The sequence below is a fragment of the Ursus maritimus genome, unplaced genomic scaffold, assembly GCF_017311325.1.
Source record: "Ursus maritimus isolate PB19 unplaced genomic scaffold, ASM1731132v1 scaffold_30, whole genome shotgun sequence".
NCBI lineage: Eukaryota > Metazoa > Chordata > Mammalia > Carnivora > Ursidae > Ursus > Ursus maritimus.
The window spans coordinates 595348-619782 of record NW_024425564.1 but is presented as its reverse complement, the minus strand read 5'-3'; the positions used below and the strand labels follow the sequence as shown (position 1 = coordinate 619782).

Sequence of the window (24435 nt, the reverse complement as noted above, 5' to 3'; positions counted from 1 at the left end):
GCCCGTGGCTGCACGATGGGGTGGGGTGTCTGACGCCAGGCCCCGGGGCCTTCTTGATTCAGGACGTAAGCCCCCAAGCCAAGCACGCAGATGCCTGGGGCGAGGGCCCTGCCGCTTCCAGTCCTCTCCTTTGAGGATGTCGAGGGCCCCCTGGGCACTGCCAACAGTTTTGAATTTCAGGAAAAGGTATCTTTTTTGCTTTCCACTTTTAAGATCTTCAGGCAAGATGACAACTTCCAGGCCAAGGAAGAGGCTGGAGGGAGCGAGACGGTAGAAGAACACCTACTGCAGCAGTCCAGACAGGTGTGTGGTACCTCGGCTCTGGGAGCCTCATTCTAGCGCATTCACAGAGTGTCATGGTCGAGGCTGAGCGCCATCACACGCATCTGCACCTGGCCGCAGGCGCGTGTGACCAGTGTGAGTCAGACCGGGGCCGCCTCTGCTCACAACCTTCCCCTGGGGCCGGAGCCGCACTTACACTCGTGGGTATCGTCTGTTGTCCGTCACCCCCCTCAGCAATGTAAATGCCGCGAAGGCAGGACACGGGCCTGTTCTGTGCTCGCTGGTCATTGCTGCGTCCCCGGCACGGAGAAAAGGGCCTGGGCCGGGCGGTGGTCACAGCCTGAGGGGACCCGGCGAGCAGCTGCCGGTGAACCCCAGTCTCTCTGGATTTGGTTTTTGTCTTGTTCAGCACTTCGACAGATTGTTGGAAATGCAGTCCGTCCTAAATCCGGTTTCAAAACCGCCTTGATGGCAGGTTCCAGCGGAGGGACGTTAGTGAGTCCTGAGTGCAGGTTCAGAAAAGAAACGCATGCCCACCCGATCCAAGCTGTTCGAGGCGACAAGGTCAGCGCCAGGCCAAGGTCCGAGGTGGCCGAGTGCAGTCACGTGGGGTCACGGCCCCGACCCACCAGCAGTGGAGGCGCGGGGGGTTCACGCGCACCTGCGGGCGTCGTGCCACGCGGGGCCCTGGCAGAGACAGGGTGCTGAGAGCGAGAGAACAGCATGGCCCAGAAACCCCAAGGGCAGGGGAGGTGCTTTCTGGTAAATTCAGCGCATACACAAGTCTGGCAAGCGTGGCTCAGCCGTCCAGCCCCACAGCAACCCTGAGGCACTCCTGCTTGGATGGATGGGTGGATGGGAGTAGTGACAGCAGGGCTCCCAGGGCATCCACGGAAACCCACGCCCCCGAACCCAGATCCCCTCCCTAGCAGCCTCTCGAACCCTCTTGCCCATCTTTCCTCCACGCCCTCTGCTCGGGGTGGCGCTCCCCGTTCTGCGCAGAGCCGGCGCCTCCCACCTCGAGACGGGATGGAGGCCCTCTGTGCTGGCTCAGAGGTGGCATTCCTCAGCTGTCCCAGCTGCAGGGACAGCCGGGCAGGAGACCGTGGTGGAGGCAGGTGGAGGCCGCCTCCTCCCCCCACTCCTGGCTCAGGGCTATAAATATTCAAGATGCAAATGGTAAATGCTCGAGACACTTATCTTAAATTATAGGGGGATGATTGTGAATCTCTAGGCCATGAGGCCCCTTGGGGAATATTTCAGTTCTTTAAAAAAAGAAAAAGAAACTAACCTGATGGGATGGGAGGGCTCCTTTCAGTCTGGCTTTTGTCTGGGAGAGGCCAGGGTGCTGGGAAGGAGGACCGAGGGGCAGGGGAGCAGGGGGCCGCTACTGCCCATCGCAATGAGTCAGTTACAGAGGAACCAATCTGGCCCAGGTCAAGGGTGACTCAGAGCCGGATGAGAGGGAGGGGCACCTTTGGCCCTTCTGCTAGGTTGGAATGTTCTCCCACGGGCATTATTACTTTTACTAATACTTTTTAACGAGTAATTTAAGAGATCGGGGATATTCAAAGTGTGTGTCTGTGGGGGGAGCTCGTCTGTGCACCTACTCCACACCCCTGCACTGGAGGCAGGTCCCAGCCCGCATCTGTCGAGCGGGAAGTCCTGCTTGAAGGGACGTGGGGGGTCCAGTGGGGGAGCTCGCAGTCATCCGAGCAGCTCCCACGTCTGCAGAGGCAGGAGGCGCATGGCTCCCCTCAGCCAGTCTGATGGAACCGAGCAGAAGCACCGCATCCCGTCTCCTCCCCACGACACTGCCCGGGGTAGGGCTGAGGCATTCGGGAAGCAGGTCTGTCCTCCACCCAAACCCTTCTCACCACCCTGTCCGCGCTCTCTCAGACCACCCGGGCTTCAGGACCCCTTCCAGTAATGAGGCTGACCGGTCCCCGTCGAGGAGGAGAGACAGCGCAGCGCGTCCTAGTTGCCCTGCATGCTGTCGAAACCGTTCCCCTCCCCCTTTCCGGAAAGTCCTGAGCAAACACCAGGCACCAGGCACCATCTAATTTAGTATTATAATAATAAAAACGATGGTGGTACAGAACCATGAGCTGCATCTTAAATTTCCCGGGCCACTAATGAGCACGGAACTCCTGCTGGAGCTGTCGTCAGGACAAACACACAGAATCGATGGCTGGAGCCGCAAAAGAAATGGAGCACGGCCTCCGCCCCAGAGGCCGCCCTGCCCGGCGCCTCCCGACCTCGGCGGCCTCCGGAGGACCCCGCCACCTGCATGGGAGGTGGGATTAACATGGTGACACCAGAAAGCAAACGCTAATGAGGAGAAACTCCTGAAGGAGACAGTTTTAATGTTCTTTTTTCTCTTTTGACACCTTTCTTCCTTGTCCAAAGGAAGGTTCTTAATTGAAGCCCGCAATGGGGTTCGCGCCCTCTCTTTATGACCAAGTGGCCTCGGCGCACTCAGGAGGCTCTGCCTTTCATCGCAGACTATACTTTCCTTTTTTTTCTTCTGAGTTTGCTAGAAGGAATAAGTGATTACAATTTTGTTATCTTCTAAAAAAAAAAAGGTGAGGTTGATGGTGTTGGAGCCGTCTGCACAGCGATTTGACAATTGGGGCGACAGCATAACCACTGAGCAATTTTTTGCACAATTCAAAAACTCATTTTTTTTTTTGGCGAAGGAATCAGTCTAACAAACACATCCCACTCTTGCTGAAAATAATTTCTTTTCCCAACTCTTCTAGGAATAAAACACTTTTAATGTATTTGTCAGGTATCGACACTTCATTTAATAAGATTAAAAAGTGACAATTTAAAGAGCAATTGAGAAGAGTCCCACATCCATCACGGGCTCGTAGTTCTAACGAAAGTCGAAGAAGTAAAACAGGAAAAGCACTGAGAATGTGGGGAAACAAGTGTGCGTCCGGGCGGGTGTGCGCTCGTCGTACTACAGACCTGTTCCAAATCCGGAGCGCCGGATCCGAAGAGCAGGCCGCCAGCTCCGCGGCCGGGGGACACAGGCCCCACCTGCTGTGCTCAGTGTCACCCCAGCCGGCCCTCCCAGCAGCTGCCAGAAGGCAAGGCTATCCCCCAAAGCCCCAGGGCAGCTAATTCTTGCCCCAAACTGGGATCTAGAGGGAAGGGCGGGGGTTTCTGGCAGTGTTCGATTTCCTGCCCTGGGCGGTGGTCACAAAGGTGCTGGTTTACGGTTTGCAATGGAGAAGAATCCCAGTCACGGGCCAGAGGCCACAAGCACCCCTCTATCTGTCCCCACGGAGGGCCAGGCCTCGCCCAACCTCTCCCCAAACGTGTTACCGCCCAGGCTGCACCCTCACCGGGCGGGGCCCTCATCTGGGCCCTGGGGGACCCAGCCGCATGTCCTTCCTCACATGTTACAGGGGGCGCACCCTCCTCCCTCTGCTGGGTCTGGGACTCTGCAGGCATCTGGGGATCCTTCTGGCTGCGCGCCAGGCTGTCTTATCCGCACTCCCGTTGAGTTCCGGTGGTCTCTTCCAGTTTGGGGGTATTTGGGTCCAGCTGGCGGCAGAGAGGAGCCCTCGGCAGGACCAGCCGCTGCCCACTCACCCCTCGTTCCCTGCGGATCCACGCTTCGCCCTGCCTATGTCTGGGGCCACACACCTTGCCTGGGGTCTGCAGGCGCCTTCCAGAAGGCCCCGCCCTGCCAGGCCTGCAGACAGAGCCCCCCCTCCACCCCGCTCCGCCAATCACCACGGAAGGCAGAGCCCACCGGCCCGGTAACAGGAGGTGGACCGAGCGGCTCCTGCTGAGCTTCGTCCACGGCTGCCTGAGGTCTAGCGCGGGCCTCCGTGCAAGCAAGGCCTCGCGTCAGGCCCAGGAGACCCGAGGGCGGTGCGCTGGTGGCCGCAGCTTCGGGGAGCAAAGGAGGCCATGTCCCCGTTCTCCCTGCGGCCATGGGCAGGCCTCATCTTCCCCGTCCCGCACCTGCTGAGACAAACTCCGAGCTCCGGAGACAGCCCTCAGGGCCGGGACACGGAGGGAATGCGCCGGGCAGGGGAGGAGGCAGCAAGCCGGGGGCGGGAGGGGCCCGGAGCTCAAGCTTCGCGGCCTGTGGCTCTTCCATGTGACATTGAGCAGCCACACCTGTGTCTGAGACGGTGACGTGTGCCCGGGCCGGTGGGACCCAACCGTCTGGAGATGGAGGGCCGGAACCTTCCAGGTCCTCACCAGCCCACTCCCCTGTTCCCAGGTCAGCGGTGCCAGCCTCCAAGCCCCCGGACTCCTCTCTGGACGGGAGACTTCAGAAAGAAACCTTGAATGGAGACGTTACCGACAGCCCGGCTCTGCTCTTGCTGACCTCTCGGGCTGAGCCACCGCGCTGATGAGGGAGGTGCCGAGGGGACAGAACTCTCCACGCTAACCGGCCGCCCGTGCTGGATGCCGACAAAGGCAGTGGCCAAGTCACGCGGGGCGGCCACCCTCGGCGAGCGAGCAGCGCTGCCATCTGCTGTGGGCCCCCCTCCCCAGATGCCGGGCGCCCCTCGGGGGTCCCGCTGGCCCCACACAGTGGGGAAGGCGTCGGACGTGCGAGCTGAGAGCAGAGCGGGACGGGACCCGGAGCCCCCGCGGCGTGATCAAACGGAGAGCCCACCCTCCTGCTCGGCCGTGGGGTCCGACGGCCCTGCTGCTCCCATATCGAGCGACCACTCAAGACCCGGCTGCACGGGCGAAAGCGTTTAGTGCGCGGGCCCAGGGGCTCCGCGTCCACCCACAGCCGACGTGTCTTTAAGACCCGGAAAGGAACGCCCTGTGAGCCCACCTCCTCCAGGCGGGGTCCCGGGGTGCGCCGAGGGCCTGGGCCTGCGTCCGGGGGCCGGAGGGCCGGCGCTCAGCGGGGCCGGGGTCCCCCGAGCTGGGCGGACCCCAGCGCAGTGCGCGCCGGGCACAGCAGAGCCGCACCCGGCCACGGCAGCCACGGTGGCCACGGCAGCCACGGGGCATCGGCTGGACGAGGATGAGAAAAGCTTCTCACAGCTGCGGCGCCTTCCAAACCCCGGCCGGGCAGTTGGGTCTGGGGGCGAAACACAGCAAGCCCTCGCTGCAGAGCCCCAGTTTCGTGTTCCTGACACGGGCCGCCGGAAGTGCCGCCGTCCCCACGGCCAGCTAACCGGTGGTGATTCAGGGCCGCGCTCGGCCCAACCGGAAGCAGCGCAGACTTACAGATACACCGACAGACTTCGGAGCAGGAAGTCAGCAGGTGGCAAAGTCACTGTTTCCTCGTCAGCCTCCCGAGCTCAAAGGCTGCAGACGCTTCAGGAATGACAGGTTAATAACTCAGGAATTCGAGCGGTTATTAACTCCAGTGTCCTCGGACTGATTTGCTCATTCTGTATTTGGTTGAAGTTCCTCGGAGGATTTTCCTCGTCAGACCGGGTGCCCTGACGCCGCCTCGGTGCCTCATTTAGGAGCCGAGCACAGCACCGCCCGCTCCGCCCCAGGCTTAGCCGTTCAAAACTAGGGAAGGAAAATTACAGGGTCAAAAGGGATTAAACAAGTGATTTGCTGTTTGAACATTTCAAGATCTGGAACACCTATGATTCAGCAAATGGACAATAACTAAAAGAAAGAAAAATCACTTAGTTGCCAGGGCCGTGTGTTCCATAAAAGTAACCACTCTACGGAAACCCACTTCCTAAGGGGCACCTGCAGGTAATAGAGGCCTCACGTGTTGTCCTGCCCTCGAGCTCGGGCCCCTTTCGGTATTCCGACACGGCCCCGCTACGCCGCCTTCTGTCCCCTTGGCCCAGGTGAGATGAGAGAGGTAGGGTGTTAATGGTGGACTTGATGAAGATTGAAGACCCATTTTCTCCCCCTGGAGACCAGCCTGATTTGAACAAATTGAGGAGAACAAAGCAGCCCCTTTCCGTCCTTGGGAGAAAGCCTGTTCTGTGTCCGTTTTTGCAGCCCCATCTGCTCCTCCCAGGAAGGGAGACGGGCGGTCAACAGAGATCCCTCCTGGGAGGACACCAGTCCTGGCCCCTGCCCTCGGGGCCCACCCGTGTGCCTCCACGTCGGCGCCCCCTTTACTGGTGCTGCCGGTTGGGGGAGCGCGAGGCGGAGCGGGGGCTGGAAGGCAGGGAGCTGCCGCTGGGGGCCTGCAGGGCGTGGGGGTCGAGCTGCGGACCGGCCAGGCTGGGCTCCCCTGGCCCCGACTCCTCGCTGCTCTCCTCCTTCTGGCTGCTCTGCTGCTCCGGACACTCAAAGTGGACACAGTGGAACACCTGGCGAGAGAGAGCACAGGGCCGGTGAGCGATGGCGGGTGTCCCACCAGAAGGCAGCCGAGGTCCTTCAGGACCCCGCAGACCCGGGCCGCGATGAGAAAGTGGGACACCTGTCTCAGTCAGTCGGGCCAGAAGTCGGGCTGCTGGTCTGTAAGTTACAGGCAGTCCGACATGGCTTCCTATAAAATGTCCTCACTGGGGGGGTGCCTGGTGGCTCAGTCTGTTGAGCGTCTGCCTTCGGCTCAGGTCATGATCCCAGGGTGTCAGGATCGAGTCCCACATCGGGCTCCCTGCTCAGCGGGGAACCTGCTTCTCCCCGTGACTCTGTGGCTCCTCCTGCTTGTGTTTGCGCAAATAAAATATTTTAGAAAAAAGTTCTCCCTGGATTATTCCATTTCGGGTTACTCTCGTCACACGAGCTCTTCTTTTTTAGTTAACGAATGAATCTTGTTTTTGGCAGCTGGGTTAAAAGTCAACAGGGACTGTGGGGACGGCGGCACAACTCGTGCTAGAACCACGGCATTGCGCGCTCCTGATGGGTGAGTTGTCGGGTGTGTGAATTACACGTCCACAAAGTTGATACCAAAAAATACAAAGCCAGCAGGGCATCACCCTGGGGGAGGACCGGGCTTCTCTGGAGGGTCCGAGCCAGTCGCTCCGGAGGCAGAACCACGGGCTGCACAGCAGTGCCGGGGAGGGGGCTCCGCCTCGACACCGTACGGGCGCACCTGGAATGCACACCTTGCGTGCAAGAGCCGGCCGCCCCCGGGAGCCAAGGAGAGCTCGCCACAGCCCGCGAGTCCCCGGGGCAGCCGCCTGAGCTCTGCGCCCAGCGCGGGGCCCCCCTGGAGAGGACGGGCACGGCTCAGAGCTCGGCGGCCCAGGGCGCACGCCCGACCCGGACAGCGCACAGCACGGTGTGTGGGTGTGAGCCTGACACGCCCGGCGCGAAACAGAAGCCACCGCTGCTGTGTGAGCTGGGGGGGCAGCTTCCCCCCTCAGGGAAGCTGACCGCCCTCCCCGGCACACATGGAAATTCCTTTTCCCACCTACGGCCAGATCCTTCTGGGGTTGCGGCTCCCTGGGGTCGGCCGGGCTCTCTGAAGGGAAGCATCCCCCCCCCCCCAGCGGTGGTCTCTGGTGTGGGGTTTGCGGAGCCACTTCCCAAGGAGCACGCTGGCAGTTTTAAGGGAATGCGTTTCCAGATCCTCAGGATCTGTATTTGCGAGGCCTGCCTGCGAACACGCCCGCTCCCCTCCCGGAACGAGGGCTCAGCCCTGACCTGTCCTCGGCATGGGCCCTGGCACCTCCGGGCCCCGCGAGCGCGCGGCTGCGCCCCGGGGAGAGGTTCACAAGTCAGAACTGAGGTGTGCTCAGGACTCGTGTAATTTTTTAAACATAATTGGGATTTTTTCCAGAATTAAAACATTTTCAAGATACACTGGCTAAAACCCACGTGCAAGTTCTGCACGATGACGTTCGGATTTGGTGTGCCTTATTCGATGAGTGGGTTGGAATCTATTTTAGTGAATCACATCATCAAATATTTATTCCTAATAATTGGCTCCTCATCTTCTGTCTTATAAAAATGTGTATTTTTTTACCTCGTATTTATAAGAATAATTGTATTTCAACTTAATATTTTACTTTTCAACCTTAAATGTTCAAAGGGTTACTTATACTTTTTTTTCCCAAGTTCTTTTAGGGGATAAGCAAACAAAATGTTTGAAGGCCACCGCTGCTGCCCTTAGGAGACTCTAAGCCCTCAAGGGAGTGCTTTTAAAAGTTAATAGGAGGGAAGGAGGGGCACTTTGGGGTTAGAAGTGTTCCAGGCAGGGGCGCCTGGGTGGCACAGCGGTTAAGCGTCTGCCTTTGGCTCAGGGCGTGATCCCGGCGTTCTGGGATCGAGCCCCACATCAGGCTCCTCCGCTATGAGCCTGCTTCTTCCTCTCCCACTCCCCCTGCTTGTGTTCCCTCTCTCGCTGGCTGTCTCTATCTCTGTCGAATAAATAAATAAAATCTTTAAAAAAAAAAAAAAAAAAAAAGAAGTGTTCCAGGCAAGGGGAATAACACGGGTCAGCACCTGGGAGGAAAGGGCCCAGTGGTGTTTGAGGGGAAGATCTTAGTGGGCAGGGCCGGCGAGGTCTCTGCGGAGGAACATTCCGGGACATGCTCGCCCCACGAACACCAACTGCACACTTCCCATGGGGCCGGGCCTGCACGTCAGCTCCAACAACAAAGACTCTGGCCTCAAAAGTACACATGGTACTGACCAGGTGCTGGGATGTTTGGAAAGACTCATCCGGTCACGAGGGGCAGGGCGGCCTGCAGATGGAGGACAGTGTGGTCAGGTGGGGGCCAACGGTATTGTCCTCAACAAGGGGTGAGAGCTTTGGGCGAGAGGTCACAGAGGCCAAGGGGAGGAGCTACAGTCCATGAGATGATTCAAGAGAAACACACATCAACCTTGCTTACTTGTCAGAGGCGAAGTTCAGCAAAGTAGAACAAATCCAAGAGGGGTCCCAACCTTCTGGGATGAGCAGGCACAGGAGGCTGGAGCCCAGGCGGCCGGAGTGAGGGGGCTGGGGTGCAGGAAGGGCCGCACAGGCTCACTGGGGAGAGCGAGGGGTGTGAGGAGGAGCCTGGAAGGGGTGGACCCCAGCAAGGGGCAGGGGTAGTGATCTGGAGGCTGGCAGTAGGGGCGGATGGCAGCCTCAGCTGGAATGGGGTTTAGGGGTGAGCTCCACTTCCTGAGGGGCCTGATGGTGCAAGAGAGTCTTAAACAAACTGGGGTGCTGGGCTGCTGATGTGACAGGGACGGAGGCTGGGGGAGTCGCAGGGGGTCCGTCGGGGCAGAAGCCCAGCCGCTCGACCAGAGCCTCCTGGACAGACAGCTGGTAGGGCCCTGGCTCTCCAAACAGTACTACCTTCTCCCAGGCTTTCTCCCTTTTGTCTCCAGGCTTCTGCTTAAAGAAGTTAGATGGTGAAACTTGTAAAGTCATCGGTGAACTTGGGTACAAATGCTGAGTGTGTACCTGGTTTATAGTGATATTTGCCCCGGCTACTGGGTGCCTGGAGCCTGTGCAGACAGCCATGAAAGGCAGGCCATGTGGCCCAGGGGCATGGCACCTGCCCAGCCATACAGGCAGGCCGCAGTGCCTGCCTTCCCGGGCCACCCAGTGCTTCCAGAACAATGGCAATCCCTGCCTCGCTCCCTTTATTCCGCAGGCCTGCTGGCTGGAGACGACCCGCTCAGTTTTGAATCTGCCCGTGTGGGTTGAGTCTGCTTCTAGAAAGGGCCTGTCTGTACGGCGTAAGGCAATGGTACCCCGGGAGTGGGCAGGACGCAGGGCAGGGCTGGTGGGCACCGGCTCCCCTCCTTGAGGGAGGCGATGCAGCTGTGGCAGAAGCGGGGGTGGGGGGCGGCGACAAGGAACTGTCCCTCCTTCATCCCGGGGGCTCTGTGGCCTCCACGGCTCGAGCACGCGCACCGGGCACACACACGTGCACACACACACACACAACCTTCTACTATGGAGTCAGGTTCACAGAGGAGAAGACAAATGTGATGGCAACTGTGAGATTATAGTTAAAATATAAATTCCGTGCTCACCTTTCTGCATCACTATTTTCCCCGTATTCCCACTTCAATTCATTTATCTACCGCTGTTTCAAATTTCACATCTCAAACTCTAATGTGAAGACTAACGGAGGCCATGAGGCTTCAGGTCTGTCCTGTTCATTTTGGCAGAGCTGGGTTCCTTTAGAGCGAGCAGATTTCTCTCCTTGAAGCTCAGGCCGGCCCTGTTCCCACCACGGCGCTTCCTGGGGGCCTCGTGGCACCCAGTCACCCCCATCCTCCTTCCTTTTCCTTTCTTCCCTTCCTCTCTGCCCGTTAGAGCAAATCTCCCTGTTTGGGCCCATCTGCAGGTGCTAAGCTGACGACAGCCTGACGGGAGGGCCCTTTGTGATTCTGAGCTGTCTGCGCCATCAGCTCTGACCTGTACCACGCAGGGCAAATCTGAACATCTTCTAAGTGGCCGCTATTAATCTATTCTTCTCCCTCAGTTTAACATTCTTTAAGCTTTTCAAGTGACAAGACCATCTTTTGGTGGGTTAGCGACGGTCTCTTTGGCTTATGAGCACACCTCTTTCTAAGTGTGGGTGGGGCTGCCGGGGGCACATCGGGACAGCTCCCCCCAGAACACACCTCCGCTGCCTGGAGTCCCACCCACACCCTCTCTCAAGACCCCCTCCCCCCTGCTGGAGCTTCTCGTAAGCCAACAGACATCCTGTTCTCTCAGTCCAAACTGGTCACACTCTGTCCCCAGAGCCCACATCTCCACCCTCTGGAAGGGAAATGTGCACACGCTGTACTTACTGCCCCTTCCCCCTTTCTGACCCCGAGTCCTTACCCTGCCCCGTCACACTCTCTGACCCATTATTTGTGCAATCCCGCAGCCTGCGCTCTGGGCCCATAGCTCTGGAGGCTATTCCTCAGGCCCTGACGCTGATCTGCTCACTGACTGACACTTGTCCCACTCCTCATTACCTTTCCTCTGTGTGGAAGGGGTTTTTCTCTCCCCATGCGCCTGCGAGCTTCTCAGTGCCCTTAATTTCCAGGCAAGCTCTTGTCCCACAGGCCCTGTGAGTCTTCAGGCCTTCCGCCCCAAAGCCTGGCCCACTCCTGCCTCTGTCTACCCATCTCAGCACCCTTAGGACTCTAGGACCAAGGCATGGCTGTCCGTTCTCCCATGCAGGCCCTACACAGGAATAAACACTTCAGTGTTTCAATTCTGAATTGAAAAATAAGCTTAAAAAAGCTCTCTGTAGGGCTGGGCACTATTGGCTGGCCCTTCAGAACGTGCCTCTCATCTCGGAAAGGGTCCCATCAGCGTCCCTACCCTGAGGGGCAGGGGCTTCTGCTCCGCACGGTGGTGGGGAAGCCCGGGAAGACTGTCTATAGTGGGCACTTAATAAATGCTCACTGGCCTGCCTCTTGCTGCCCTCCTTCCTGCTGTCATTCCCACTTCCAGCCTGCATTTCTCTCTTCTATAACTTGGGTGACGTGAACTGCACAACCACCTTTAGCCCATTTAACCCACCTGTTTTAAAATAATAGTGCAAATGGTTGTTATTACCCACAAGCCTAGCAATAGTGACAGCAAATCTCCGCGGGCCGTTCAGATGGCTATGGCTATTCCTCCTCGAGAGATCCTAGCCACTGCTCCCCTGCCACCAGTGGCCGGCCCTTGCATCTGAGTTAGGGCAGACAGGAGGCCATGGACATCCCAGCTGCCGGCTGCCTCGAGGTGGGCACGTGTGACCAGACAGGAGGGATGGGGCCACCTCCGAGCCGAGCCTCAGTCTGGGATCCGAGGGTGTCCCTGAAGGACCAATGAACTTTAATGTGGGTTCCCTGAGCATCTCCAGAGAGCCAAGCAGGCTCTGCCAGATTCAAAGGCAACACACAGGAAACAGTTAATTTTAGTAAGTCACAAACTGTGCTGACAGTTCTAAGTGAAAACAGGGTGTGTTACAAATGGGAAGATGGGTCAGGCCTGGAGTCCACGAAGAGGTAAACTGTGCAGTGGGACTTAGAGCGGGCGGGCAAAGGGCAGGCGGAAGTCGGGAAAAGAAGGGTGCCTCTGGCTGCCAGGCAGAGAGGACAGACTGAGCCCCACATGTGTGGTAGGAGTGGCCAGAGGAACCGGGTGACTGGGGTGTGCGGGTCAGGAGGTCATTCACTCTACAACACGTGTGAGGCACCCCTTGCATGCCCAGCATGTGAGGCCTGGTCCCTCAGAGGGCGTACCATCTGGAAGGGACAGCAGACACATTCATCGACAAGCAAGGGGCTCTGGGCCCACAGGGAGCCGTGAGGGCATAGAGGGCTGCCCCGCCAGCCGACAGGGGGTGTCGGGAATGAATGCTTCCTGGGGGAGATGTCTGAGCTGAGTCGGGAAGCTTGAGGGAGCCAAGCAGGAAAGGCCAGAGGAGGGAGCCCTTGAAGCAGTAGGAGAGGGGAGGCCACTGGAGCTCTCCAGCCAAGGGTGATGATGGAGAGGGCAGGGGGGTACGGGGTGGGTGGCAGTGGGGGGCATGGCTCGTGGCAGCACTCCAAGGGGCTGGCCAGACCTGAACAGGGGGCCAGAGGCTCCAGACTGAGGAAAAGGATTCAATTGAAAATAATATAAAAGGAATACAAATAATAAAACTGTGCAAAGGAGGGGAAAAGGTGTCTAAAGGTAGAAGGCAGGGACAGGAAACCTCAAACCCTGAAACCCCCTGAAGTAGACTTCAGCGATTTGGGATAAACAGGAAAGAGTCATTTTTAAAGGAAGAAAAAACGAACCTGAGAACAGGCGCGGTAAGACGGACACAAGAAAGAAAAGGGTCCGCAGTGGCTGGGAGGATTCTCAGGGAGGCAGAGATGGCAGCCTGCCGGGCGTAGAAGATGGCAGCAGGGGGCCCCCGGGGGCTCCAGGCCCAGCCAACCTCCTGGGCCTGTCCTCGCCTTCAGATCCTTTCCCTGTCTTTGTTTTTTCAAGCGCCCCACTGAGCACAACCATGGACCAGGTGCTGAGCGGGGGAGAGGGGGGTGCAGGGGCGCCCCTGCCGGTATGCGAAGGAGGCGGCATCGTGCCTGGCATCGTGCCCCAGGTCCCAGGAGTGAGCGGCGGGATCCAGTCTCAGGGCCGAGCCGCTCTTGAGCCCGCTCACCCCTCTGCAGAACAGCGTGCTGGCCCCGAACCCACCACGGCACAGCGCCAGACGGCCCGCCAGCTCCCGGGCTCCTGCCGCAACACCACCGCGTCGGGCACCCAGACAGCGGGCCCGACTCCGTTCTTGGGAGCAGGGGTGGGAAGTGAGCCTGCTGCGCGGAAACTGGCTCCTTCCCAGGAGCGGCCTCCCACCCCCTGCAGAAGCGCCCAAGGGAAGAGAGGCTGCAGGGCCTCTGCTCTGTCCACACGGAAACCAGGGGAGGTAGCCGAGGGCTCGGGTGTCCTCACGACCCCCCGGGGGCGCGGGGTGCCCTCTGAAGCTACGGCCTGCGGGGCCGCACCCTTAAGCTCCTCTGCCTCCCTCTAGGGGGAACGGCCAGGTCCCGAGTTTCTCTTTGCCTACAAGCTGTGCCATTCCATTTCTTTCCCATGAACCTTCCCGAGACTGCAATACCCCTCGGAAAGGATGTGCCCAAAAGTGAATGAGGCACACAGGGCAGAGTCGCACTACTGATTTATGCAAAACCATTACCGCCGCCGCCGCATCATTTTCGCGTCCCCTTTTCGGCAATCATGTATCCCATTAGCCTGTGTGATTGCCGCTGCTCACGAAGGGGCACCTTCGCTGAACCAGCTTCAACGGCCTCTGGAGCTGTCCCCCGAGAGGGGCCGGCTGATTTGGGATGTAGTCGTGTGTACGAATCCGACACAGCCTTCCGCACTATCCGGGTGTCCTTTTTTGTAGCCCCTGTTTATTATCACTTTGCCTCTCCTCTCTGGGGGCCATAATCCTCGACACGTTGGAGAGCGTCTGGGGCGCTCTTTTCTCCGTGAGCCACCTGGAAAGGATGTGCACAGACGCGCTGGCCTCCGCTCGTGCTCGGGCTCTCGGTGCTCGGGCTAGCTCCTCGGCGGCTGCCGGCCGCGCCTCCTTTCATTACGGGGACTCCCCAAGCACCATGTGCTCGACGGAGCTTCGAGGCTCTTAGAAGCACGGGAGCCTCGGCTAATTTTCCCAGGTTGCGCTCAGGGTCCACCGTGAAATGTAGCAGAAATTGGGAAAATTTAATAAATGTTGATCCATGGCTCTACCTTGCTTTTCGGGTTTCTCCTGAGTAATTTTCCCAGACTGCTTTCATGCCCACCAATACAAATAGGATTCCTGACCCGAGCTTTCGACTTACATTTCCAAGGTGACATATCTTGATAAAATACATGACCGCCTCTCAGGGATATCTGCCCATAAGTCAGGCACAAAGACATGGCTTCTGGACGCTGCCACCCTGAAGACCGCCTGCTCCGTTTTCCCTGAGTCTGCGGTGGTGACACATGCACCCACACCGCATTCAACGAGCGCTCACGATCCGGACACCGGTGACAATGACATCTTTCTCATGCCCACGGCAGGAGCACAGGTTAAGCGTCTGTCTGCAGGCTGTGGGGATGTTTCACTTTTCGTTCCTCTAAAAGTGAAGTCCAAGTGTCTCCAACAAAACACCCCTTTTTATAAGCAAAAGTTCTGTCCATATTCATCCGAACAGCCCAAAACATGGTTTTCAGTTAAGAAACCCTTTTCAATGGGAGACATTTCCAGATTGTGAACAATACTTTTTCAATATTGCTTAGGGCTGACAGGACGCCCAAACCATTGTGCACAAGCACCTAATCCCAGTAGGTACAGGAGTACGATTCTTGGCGACATTGCTCATGTATGGCAAGTTCTTAAGCTTTCCAATACCATTCCCCATATTCCCATAGGCCAGGGCTCCCACAGATCCCTGGACCTTTATGGCTTGGAAGGTTCTGGAAAAAGAGCCTTTCCAATATACATAGCTCCAGGCAGCCCTGCAATCCCTGGTTGCTGTTTTTTCTGTGTGCACCCTCCAGAGTTCAGGGAGAACGATTTACTCTCTCATCCTAAATATCTTGGCCCTGGAGTGTTAGAGGTATCTTTTTAGTTTTGAAAAAAAGACTAATAAACGATAAAAGGGAAACGTTCCAGTTCCTAGGTAGAGCCTGGTAGATGTGGCCTTGCCAAGGCCCCCTTCCCGCTGGAGGCTACTTGATAGGAGCCTGCCTGTGTCCCCTTGCCCTGGAGGGCCAGCAGGCGTAGCCCCAGCTGCCTGGGGCAGTTCTTCACTTCCTCTAGGTGACGTGTGTCTGTTTCATCTGGAAGCTCCGGCTGCACGGAGATCCCCGCCCAGCTCCCACCCGCTGGCTGGGCAGTGGGACGCCGCCCAGGATTATTACCTGCACAGGCTGGACGTCTCCCTTGTCTCACTGTGGGGTGGCTCAGGTTCTGTGGCACTTTCCCCCAGGCCAGTAGGTTAGTGCAGAGTTACTGCCGCTCGCGACGATAAGCAGGACTGTGGAGTGTTTGGAACGATGACCTGTGCTCACTGCTGTGTCACCTTCCCTCTCTCTTCCCAAGCAAAGCTTTCATAATAGACATTTAAGAATAAAGATGCCTGTAACAGGTCTGCTTTCATAGATTAATATTTTCCTGCTTTTTCTGTCTCCCTGGGAAGGAAACTTTAAGATTGAATTCACTCTCTCTCTTTTTTTTAAAGATTTATTTCTTAGAATGAGAGAGAGCACGCATGAGTAGGGAGAGGGACAGAGGGAGAAGCAGACTCCCCGCTGAGCAGGGAGCCTGACGTGGGGCTCCATCCCGAGACCGAGATCATGACCTGAGCCGAAATCAGATGCTTAACTGACTGAGCCACCCAGGTGCCCCATCACTCTCCTTATTTTGAAGACAAGCGTCCTGAGAGCCAGGGAGTGAAGTGACTTGTTGGGGGTCACAGGGCTGGCTGGGGGTGAGGCTCGCACCAGTGCTGGGGTCTCCTGGACCACACTCGGTGAGGACTTCCCTTCCTTTCACTCTCTCCACTCTTCCTCTGCTCATTCCCTGTTTCGCTAGCCTATGCATTATGGCCATTTCTCAGAGCTTACTTCTAGACCCTTCCAACCCCTTTCTTCTTAGCCTGACTTCTGAGGTACCTGACCTCGACCATGATCTAAAGTGGTCCTTAAATCCAAATTTTTGTCTGGAATTCTCACCTTTAACCCCCTCCCCCCTTCACCGCTTCTTGGAACTACATGCTTCCAGACTTGCCCACAGCCATCACCTGGCCATTCTCCAAGGTCATGGGGATTACAGCCCAGTGCAATCTTCCGTTCTGCCTCGTTCCTCAGATGCGGGTTGTCACAGGGGATTCCTGAGAGCTTATTTCCCTCAGAACGCTGCACCAAAGCTCTGGCCCTCAGGCTGATTTACGAAGGGACTATGGTGTGGGGGACAGGGGGCTGGGTGCTCAGACACGAAGACACCAGGACACCCTGTCCGCCCTCAAGCAGTGCAGCGTACTGGGGGGCCTGGGCAAAGTCTCTGCAATACTGTTACGCGACCTCACAGGTGCCAGGCTGGCTCCCTGTTCCGTGGCGAGGCCCTGCTGTTCCCCTGTTTCCCTGGTCTCTGGCCCACACCCAGTCTGCCCCTGCAAATACCAGCTCTGCCTTGCACACACCCCACAGGGCATCTGGGTGCCACCAGATGTTATTTCTCTCAATGAGCACGTTTGATTTCGGCACCTCCCTTCCCCATCACTGCCACACGACACCCCCCGGATGGCCTGGTTCCCCATCCCTGGCAGAAGCGGCAGTTTGAGGGCTGGAACTGGGGCTCTCTCTGCAGGTCAGGAGCTCTCTGACAGAGAGGCTAACCAGTCCATTTGCTCTGTTCTCTCTCGGAGTCTCTGCCCCCGGGGATGTTTGCTTCAGTTCTCGCGCTGACCAACCAGGAAAGCTGGCCTGGAGAGCCAGCCTGTGGCTGTGTGGAGGGACACCTGCCTTTCGGGGCTTAGAGCACAGCCTCTAGAGGATGCCGTAAGGGGGAAACCCCAGGGGAGCCAGGGGTGGAGGGTGTGAGCAGACCTGGTGGGGGTGTCTGGGCAATAATTATCACCAGGTCAGGAAGGAGTTTTGTTGTTTAAAACAAAACAAAACAAAACAAAAAGAGTCCCTTTCCCTGTTTTTGTGTTTTTCTTCTTCACTCGAGCCACATGTTGCTATGGGAACGAGGATGGCACTGGGACCCACAGCCACTCACCGGCCTGACAGAAGCCTGTAAATAAATTCTGCCTCACTGCAGGCTCCGTGCTGAGTGGTCCTGGAGGGCAGCTCAAGCAGCCACTTGCAGACTCTCTGTCCTGCGGGTGCTGCAAGTTCACAAGCTGCTTGCTACTCCCTGCACGAGCCCGGGGAGTCTGCGACCGCCCACCCTCCACGACCCCCTGCCACCCAGTCTCATCCGTGTCTCTCCAGTCCTGAGGGCCAGGCTCATGTGGTCCATTTTAGAGATGAGGAAGCCCCTTCCTCAGGCCCCAGCCTCTGTCTCCGTCCACGTCAGCTGTGCCGTTGGGCTCCCTGGCTGCACGCCGGCTCCAGCACGGACGGCTTGCTCTTCACTGGCTGACTGCTGGAGGCCCTAAGCCAGGGCCCTGCCTTGGTTTCTCTCCTAGATCTGGTGCGGACTGGTGCCCGAAGTGTGCCCACAGGAGCCGTCTGCTCACCACCTCTGTGCTGGGCACAGCACTTCTGTGGCTTTACCATTATTTACTGTGCCTTTTTGGGAAACAGAGCAGTCTGGATGTTTTAGGATGTTTGAATTGCCCGAATTCAAATCCTGGCTGGCACTCGCCAGCAGGATGACCTTGGGCAAAACACTTAACATCTCTCAGCTCTAGTTTCATCAAATTTTCTTTTGCAAATGTGCAGCTTATTGAATAACTATAAAGTGAATGCCACGTAGACTCCACCAGGGTCAAGAACCCAGGAACATTGTGGGTGTCCCTTGCTCCCTCCACGTGGGCGGCACTTCCTGATCCAAGCCTCCCCACCCCGAGGAAACCACAGTTCTGGCTTTAATAATAATTATTCCTTTGCTTTTTTTTAAAGAAAAGTTTAACCACCTGTGTCCACATCCTTATACGTGATAGCTTACTTTCGCCTGTTTTTGACGTTACAGGAACATAATCCTGTCTGGCTTCTTGCCTTCGACATGCTGGGACACTGACCCTGCGCGTCACGGCCCGACGATGCTTGCCTCAACCACTCTCCCTGGACGGATGACGGCAGGTGTCCTGCTTGGGTCCAGTACGAGCAGTGCTGCTGTGAGCATCTTTGTTCTTGCATCCGGAACGTGTGTCAGAGCTTCTTCAGAGCACACACACAGGTGTGAGATGCGTAGCCTCAGGGCAGGCGTGCACATGTTCAACTCGAGTCGATGTCGCCGTCACCAAACCTCTTGAGCAGCTGCCTCGGTTTATGCTCCTGCGGTGCTGGGGGCGGACCACCGCTGTGCCCCATCCTCGCCGGCACTTGGTACTGAGCTACCTCGTTTTTAAAAAGTGGGTGAGAATAGAATCTCCTTCACGTATGCCGGCTAGGTTGTGTAACGAGCCTCAAGGGTGTGCAGTAGGGCCTGGCGCTAGTAAGTGATCAGTAAACACAAGCCGCAATTGCAATTTACACTGAGAATAGCTGTCACTATGCGGGTCTTCAACTAGGGCACGCGGACGTATGTGGCATATGTACCTTTCCACGTACAAAAGCGTCTGGTTTCAGAAACTCCCCAGTGTGGCTGCAGAAGCCTGTCTTGGAGTACCACGGGCTCTTGACGGTGACAAACCGTAGTACTAAATCCTTGCCTTTGGTGGCTGATGATGCACGAGGGAGAGACGGATGGACAGACCGAACACTTCATTCACTCCCTCCGCCGACAGGTACTCCATGCGTACACGCACCAGGCCCATGCGAGGTGCCAGGGACACACAGATACATATGACAGCCCCCCTCCTCAGCTATGTCCATCCAGTGAGTGAGAAGGAAGCCTGAGAGCAGCCGACAGCCTGGCAATTCCCTCCACAGCTTTGGTTACTGACTTGGTAAAGGCTCTTGTGTGGGTTCCTGCAAGCAGGTCCCCAGTCTTTCCATACTGCAGACAGTTCATCCTTCCCACAGTCCTTCTGTCCTCCCAGGGGCTGTCTGTGTCCCTGAGCTCTCTGCCTACTGAAAACTCACTCCAGAACTTGCTCTCAAACCCAGGCTTCCATAGAAACCATAAAAAAGCCAAAATTAACAACAACGAAGAAAACCAACCCCCAACCCCAAAACAGGTGTAACTTCTGTTTCCTTTAGTACACGGACTGGGTTTCAGAGGTCCCCAGGCAGATCCCGTTCGGACCCGGTCTGATCTCTGAGGATGGAGGTGTGCGCCTCTGCGGCTCTGCTACGATCATTGCTGAAATGGGAGGGAAGGGGTTGGCGCGGGGCACCGCGTCCCAGCCGGCATGGCTCAGCCACGGTCACCCGGCGCGGCAGCCCTGGATCCGCCAGGACGTGCGTGGCGCCGGCCATGGGGCCCCGGTTCTACCCTTTCTCAGACATGAGAGGCTTGGAGAGGGGAGAAATGTCCGCCCCCTGGGCACTCAGACTGAGCAGCGGTTGAGGCAGATGGGCCACTGCGCTGGAATGAGACCAGCGTCACGCGCCTGAGGAAGCAGCCGAGGAGGACCCTTGTGGCTGCCGGCCCCAGGGAGTCAGACAAATGGAAGCAACTGAAGGAGGCAGGACGAGAGGGCGGCCGTGTCTGCCATCTAGTGCTCAGCGTGACGGGAAGACAAAGGAGGCCCTGCGGGCGCACAGGAGCCCAGCAGAAAGCCTCCGAGGGCGGAGGCGGCGGGCCGAGCCATGCGCGGGGCACTCGGGGCACGGGGCCCCTACGGCGCGGACGATGACAAAGCACATGCTGGCGGGGACGAAAGGAAGCCATTCTCGGGGCTGAGATAGGTGGCAAGGAGGATGCCAAGTACCCAAGGGGCCGGGGGTCACCGAAGGAAGTGGCGGGGTCTGTCAGGTAAGCATTAGGGAAATTTATCGACAGGGGTCATCAACGTAGCTAAAAAATGCACTGAATTTCTCGCTGCGGGCTCACGGAGGAAGATGAGAGACAGATGCCAGCAACAGACAGATGCTTCCCAGAGGACAGGGATGAAATGCTGCAGGAAATCAGAAGCGTGCCAAAACAGGTGATCAAGAAATCTGAGCCTCCGCTGTGGCTGCGGCTGCTGTCACCCTAGAGCCCGATGGCAGGGAAGGGGGGACATCGGCACGCGGACACTGCACGTGGGCCTCGCCCACAGCAAGGCCTGGCCGCCGTGGCGGGACACACTCGTCTACACTGGGCAAGGAACCCCAGGCTGTTTCAGCTTGGTGTGGGGTGGGGTGGGGCTCTGCTATTCCAGCAGCGGGCGGGATGTGGAAGTCGGGGTGGTTTCCAGCACCACCAGCGCACAGCTGCAGGTGGCCCCCCTCCCGCGGACACACGGTGCCGGCGCTTTCCACCTTCTGCCCAAATAGCCCAGCACCACCCCCTCCGAATGCTCTTCAAGTCACAGGCCCCCTGAGCGAGGCTCCCCTTGCCCCCCTCCCCAGCTCCTCTCTGGATGGGGCAGCACCTGCAGAAAACGGTCTTCCGTGGGGGATGTGGCAAAGTCATTCACCCACCGTTCTCTTTCTGTTACCCACACGTGCAGCTATAGTTCTTGAAATTACTGAAAGCCCTCGGTAACACTCGGTATCTGAGGGTCCTGGCTCTGACTCAACGAAGGCTGTGGACGTCACTTGGCAAACAAGCAGTGGCAGGCCGAGGAAACCCTGCCTCTCCCTCTACAACCCTCCCCTGTGAGAAAGCAGCCACCATGACCCCAATATTCTGATTGACGGTGGGGTTCTGGCTTCCATGGGACTAGAGATGGGGCTTGTCCTGGACCCCTCCTCCATTTTTGTGTCCTGACTGTGCCCCCAGCCTCCTTTCCCTGGCTAGCTGTGCCACACTCTCCTCTGGGGCTGCCTCCCCCAGGAGTCCTGCTTGACCAACCCTAGTCACCCCTCTTTCCTTAGTGCAACCTTGTGTCTCGCATCTCTGAACGCCACCACACCGATGGATACACACTCCCACTGTTCTCTGAGACAGGTGATGCTCTGTCCAAAATGCTGCCCCAGAAACTAGCGTGCTGCAGGAAAGAATGTTCTCTGAGCATTTGCTACATTCTTCTTTTTTTTTTTTTAAGATTTTATTTATTTATTTGACAGAGAGAGAGAGACAGCAAGAGAGGGAACACAAGCAAGGGGAGTGTGAGAGGGAGAAGCGGGCCTCCTGCCGAGCAAGGAGCCCGATGTCGGGCTCCCTGGGATCATGACCTGAGCCGAAGGCAGACGCTTAACGGCTGAGCCACCCAGGCGCCCCCGTTTGCTACGTTCCTGATTCCCAGGGAGACTCAGCACTTTTGTGCCTTCTTATGTGCTCTGGGAAAGACAGTTTGTGGGTCCTGCCTACTGATCCCGTTCATTATTTATTTTATGATTTAAGACGTTCCCCAGTTGGCAACACCACATTGAGGATTTCTTCCCCGAAGAAACCGGTCTTCATGTGGTCACTGAGGTGAGAGGGTGAGGGCTAAACTCTGGGAGACCCTCGTCAGATTGACCCCAGTGCTCCTTGGCCTTCTCTGACCTAGAATTGCTTCTGCTGGAATACCTAACTGCAGAATCCCATGGAAGAATTAAAGACAGAACAGTCTGGAGTTCTTTTCAATGTATTACATAAGAAATAAGCGACTGCAAATGAAAAATATTCAATTTTACCTTGATTTAGTATTATGTAAAGATAAATTGTTTTCCAATTTGGTACATGATAAACACATAACTTAATATAAATTTAAGTGGTAATAAAAATTGAGATTTATTGGCAAAATTTAAAAACAGGCTGAGTAATGTATGGAATTGTTGAATCACTATATTATACCCCTAAAACTAATATCATACTTTATGTTAACTATACCAGAATTATAATTTTTTTAAAAGAAAAAAATATGATTTAAAAATATGATGATATTTGGTTTGGGGCTCAAATATACATTAACATACAGATTAAAATTTACTTTCATTACCTCATCAAAAAAAGTGCTTTTTATGAACTAATGTTTACAGTTCTTTAATTTTATGCCTTAAAAAAATCTCAGTTTGTTTACTTTTATAATTTTCAGGTCTGTGAGATGAAGAGGTAAGAGAGAAAGTTTCAGGCTTCTGTTTATCAGCTCTTCTCTGCAAGAAACACATTGTAGGCATGTATCATTTTTGTTATAAATGAATAAAAAGGCAAAATGAATATAAATTATCACAGTATTTTCACTTTTTAAAATGCGTTTTGAAGCACCAAGAACACCTTGACGCGCTCTGGAGAACTCTGACCTGACAAACACGAATGCGTGAACCGGGCCAGCTACGTCATGGGCAGGGCTCAGCACAAAATGAAAATGTAGAGCCTCTTATTCAAAAAGCAGGAAAAAAGCTTTTTCTTTCCTCCCCCAGTTTCTTTCCTGTCCTGACACAGGGTTTTCCTTTGTGACTTCCTGCTGCAATGCGTTGGCCAGGGGAACTCCTCAGGCCAGGGCAGACCCTCATAGGCGCCCGGGGCCCTATCCTCGGACTCAGGTGAGATTCATACCAGACCCTGACCCTCCCTGCAAACGTGTGGGGCCCCCACAGGGAGTGGAGGGTGGCAGTGGTCATGGGGAGGCTAAAAAGGGGAGGCTGGGCAGGTCCAGGCACCAGGGGTCAGGGGGTGGGTGGCTGAGAACCTGTCCTGGGAAGGTCTGAGGGGGCAGAGGGGGGCCTGTGTGCGAGCTGAGGCTCCCAGCCCCTGGCGAATGCTCCGCTGTCCTATGCGGCTGCCCTTATAAAAACAAATTCATAGGTAAAATTATGAAGAATTTAAGATGGTGCTGGTGAGCATGAAACCCCAAGCACAGAGCCCCTTTTGGGTGTGGAGCCCCACGCAGCTGCCCTGGTCACATGCCCAGGACGTCAGTCCCAGACAGATATGAGAAGAGCAGCTTAAGGTGAAAGTGCAGAGCGGTTACTATTTTGATGCCTTTCGTCTCCCTCTTGAGTTTCAGCCTTACTGTTCCTCCTGATTCCTGTCTTTAACTAGCAGTCCTTCAGAGGTTCGCACTAAACACACACGACTGCATAAAAAGCAAGGGCGTGATAAGCAGATGAAGTCGACAGCGTGGCCATATGCTAGACACCAGTGTCTGGCCACTAGTGCTCACTCAACGCCCACTCAAAGAACAGAAGAGGTAAGTAGTTAACTTACAGGTGACTGGCACTAGTCTCACCTTAAATGGTGTGCGTGAATGCCCAGGTGCCTTCGTAAGCCCACTGGGAATACAGGCTATCGAGGGGAGGACAGTCCTGGTATGTCTGGCTCAGTCCTGGTTTATACTTGCTGTCCCGGTATAATTATTAATAGTGCCCTCCCTCACACTCAGATGTCCTGGTTTCTCGATTCACCGAGGACACTGTCTTCTCTTTTTTTTTTTCCCATTTATTTTTAATATTTTTAAAAGATTTTATTTATTTGAGAGAGAGAGAAAGCACGCGAGCACAAGCAGGGAGAGGGGCAGAGGGAGAGAGAGAATCTTAAGCAGGCTTCATGCCCAGTGCAGAGCCTGACGCAGGGCTCAATCCCACGAGCCTGAGATCATGACCTGAGCCGAGATCAAGAGTCAGATGCTTAGAGCCACCCAGGCGCCCCCTGTCCTCTCTTCTGATCCAGAGGAACCCAGTGCATTTCTCTGGGGCCATTTACATTCCGGAGAAAACAGCATGGCAATGGTTGAGGCGCAGGCCCTTCACCTGACTGCTGCCCTCAAAATAGGGGAAAACAATCCGTCCACTCTCCCCTCGTTAAATCCCAAAGTAAACATCTACAAACGGCATGGTCCACTGGAATGATCCGGGCCTGGATGCCGGGGGAGGAACAGGCCCAGTCATAAACATTTCTCTGCAGCCTGGCATAGGATGGAAGAGACAGAGAAAGCCAGCGATCGTCTGCCACAGCGACCCCGTGGGGCTGAGGTTCCTTAAACACCATGTTCACAGGGCCAAGGGACCTCTGAAATAGCTGTTGTCTGGAGGACGGAAGACTCTGAGGACAGGGTGTGTGACCTCTCAAGGTCTCTGTGGTTGCCGATTCCACAGGGACGCTGGTGGGAGTAAGCAAAGCCATAGGAGTTGGCTTT

At 56.3% G+C, this 24435-nt stretch overlaps 1 protein-coding gene and 1 long non-coding RNA gene across 3 annotated transcripts in view; both read right to left on the bottom strand.

The window, feature by feature from the left end:
• Positions 1-3072: 3072 nt before the first annotated feature.
• BTBD9 (BTB domain containing 9) overlaps positions 3073-24435 on the bottom strand; it is a 406941-nt gene continuing 385578 nt past the window's right edge. For both annotated transcript variants that reach the window (XM_040644643.1, XM_040644644.1), the window contains exon 11: positions 3073-6560. In XM_040644643.1, coding sequence (XP_040500577.1) covers positions 6363-6560 — 198 coding nt within the window. In that variant the 3' untranslated portion in view covers positions 3073-6362. The remainder of the gene's footprint in view (positions 6561-24435) is intronic.
• On the bottom strand, positions 10450-11643 carry LOC121106041. The gene is made up of 2 exons (XR_005838727.1): positions 10798-11643; positions 10450-10708 (listed from the first exon to the last, which is right to left on the bottom strand). It is a non-coding gene; the product is annotated as an uncharacterized LOC121106041 (long non-coding RNA).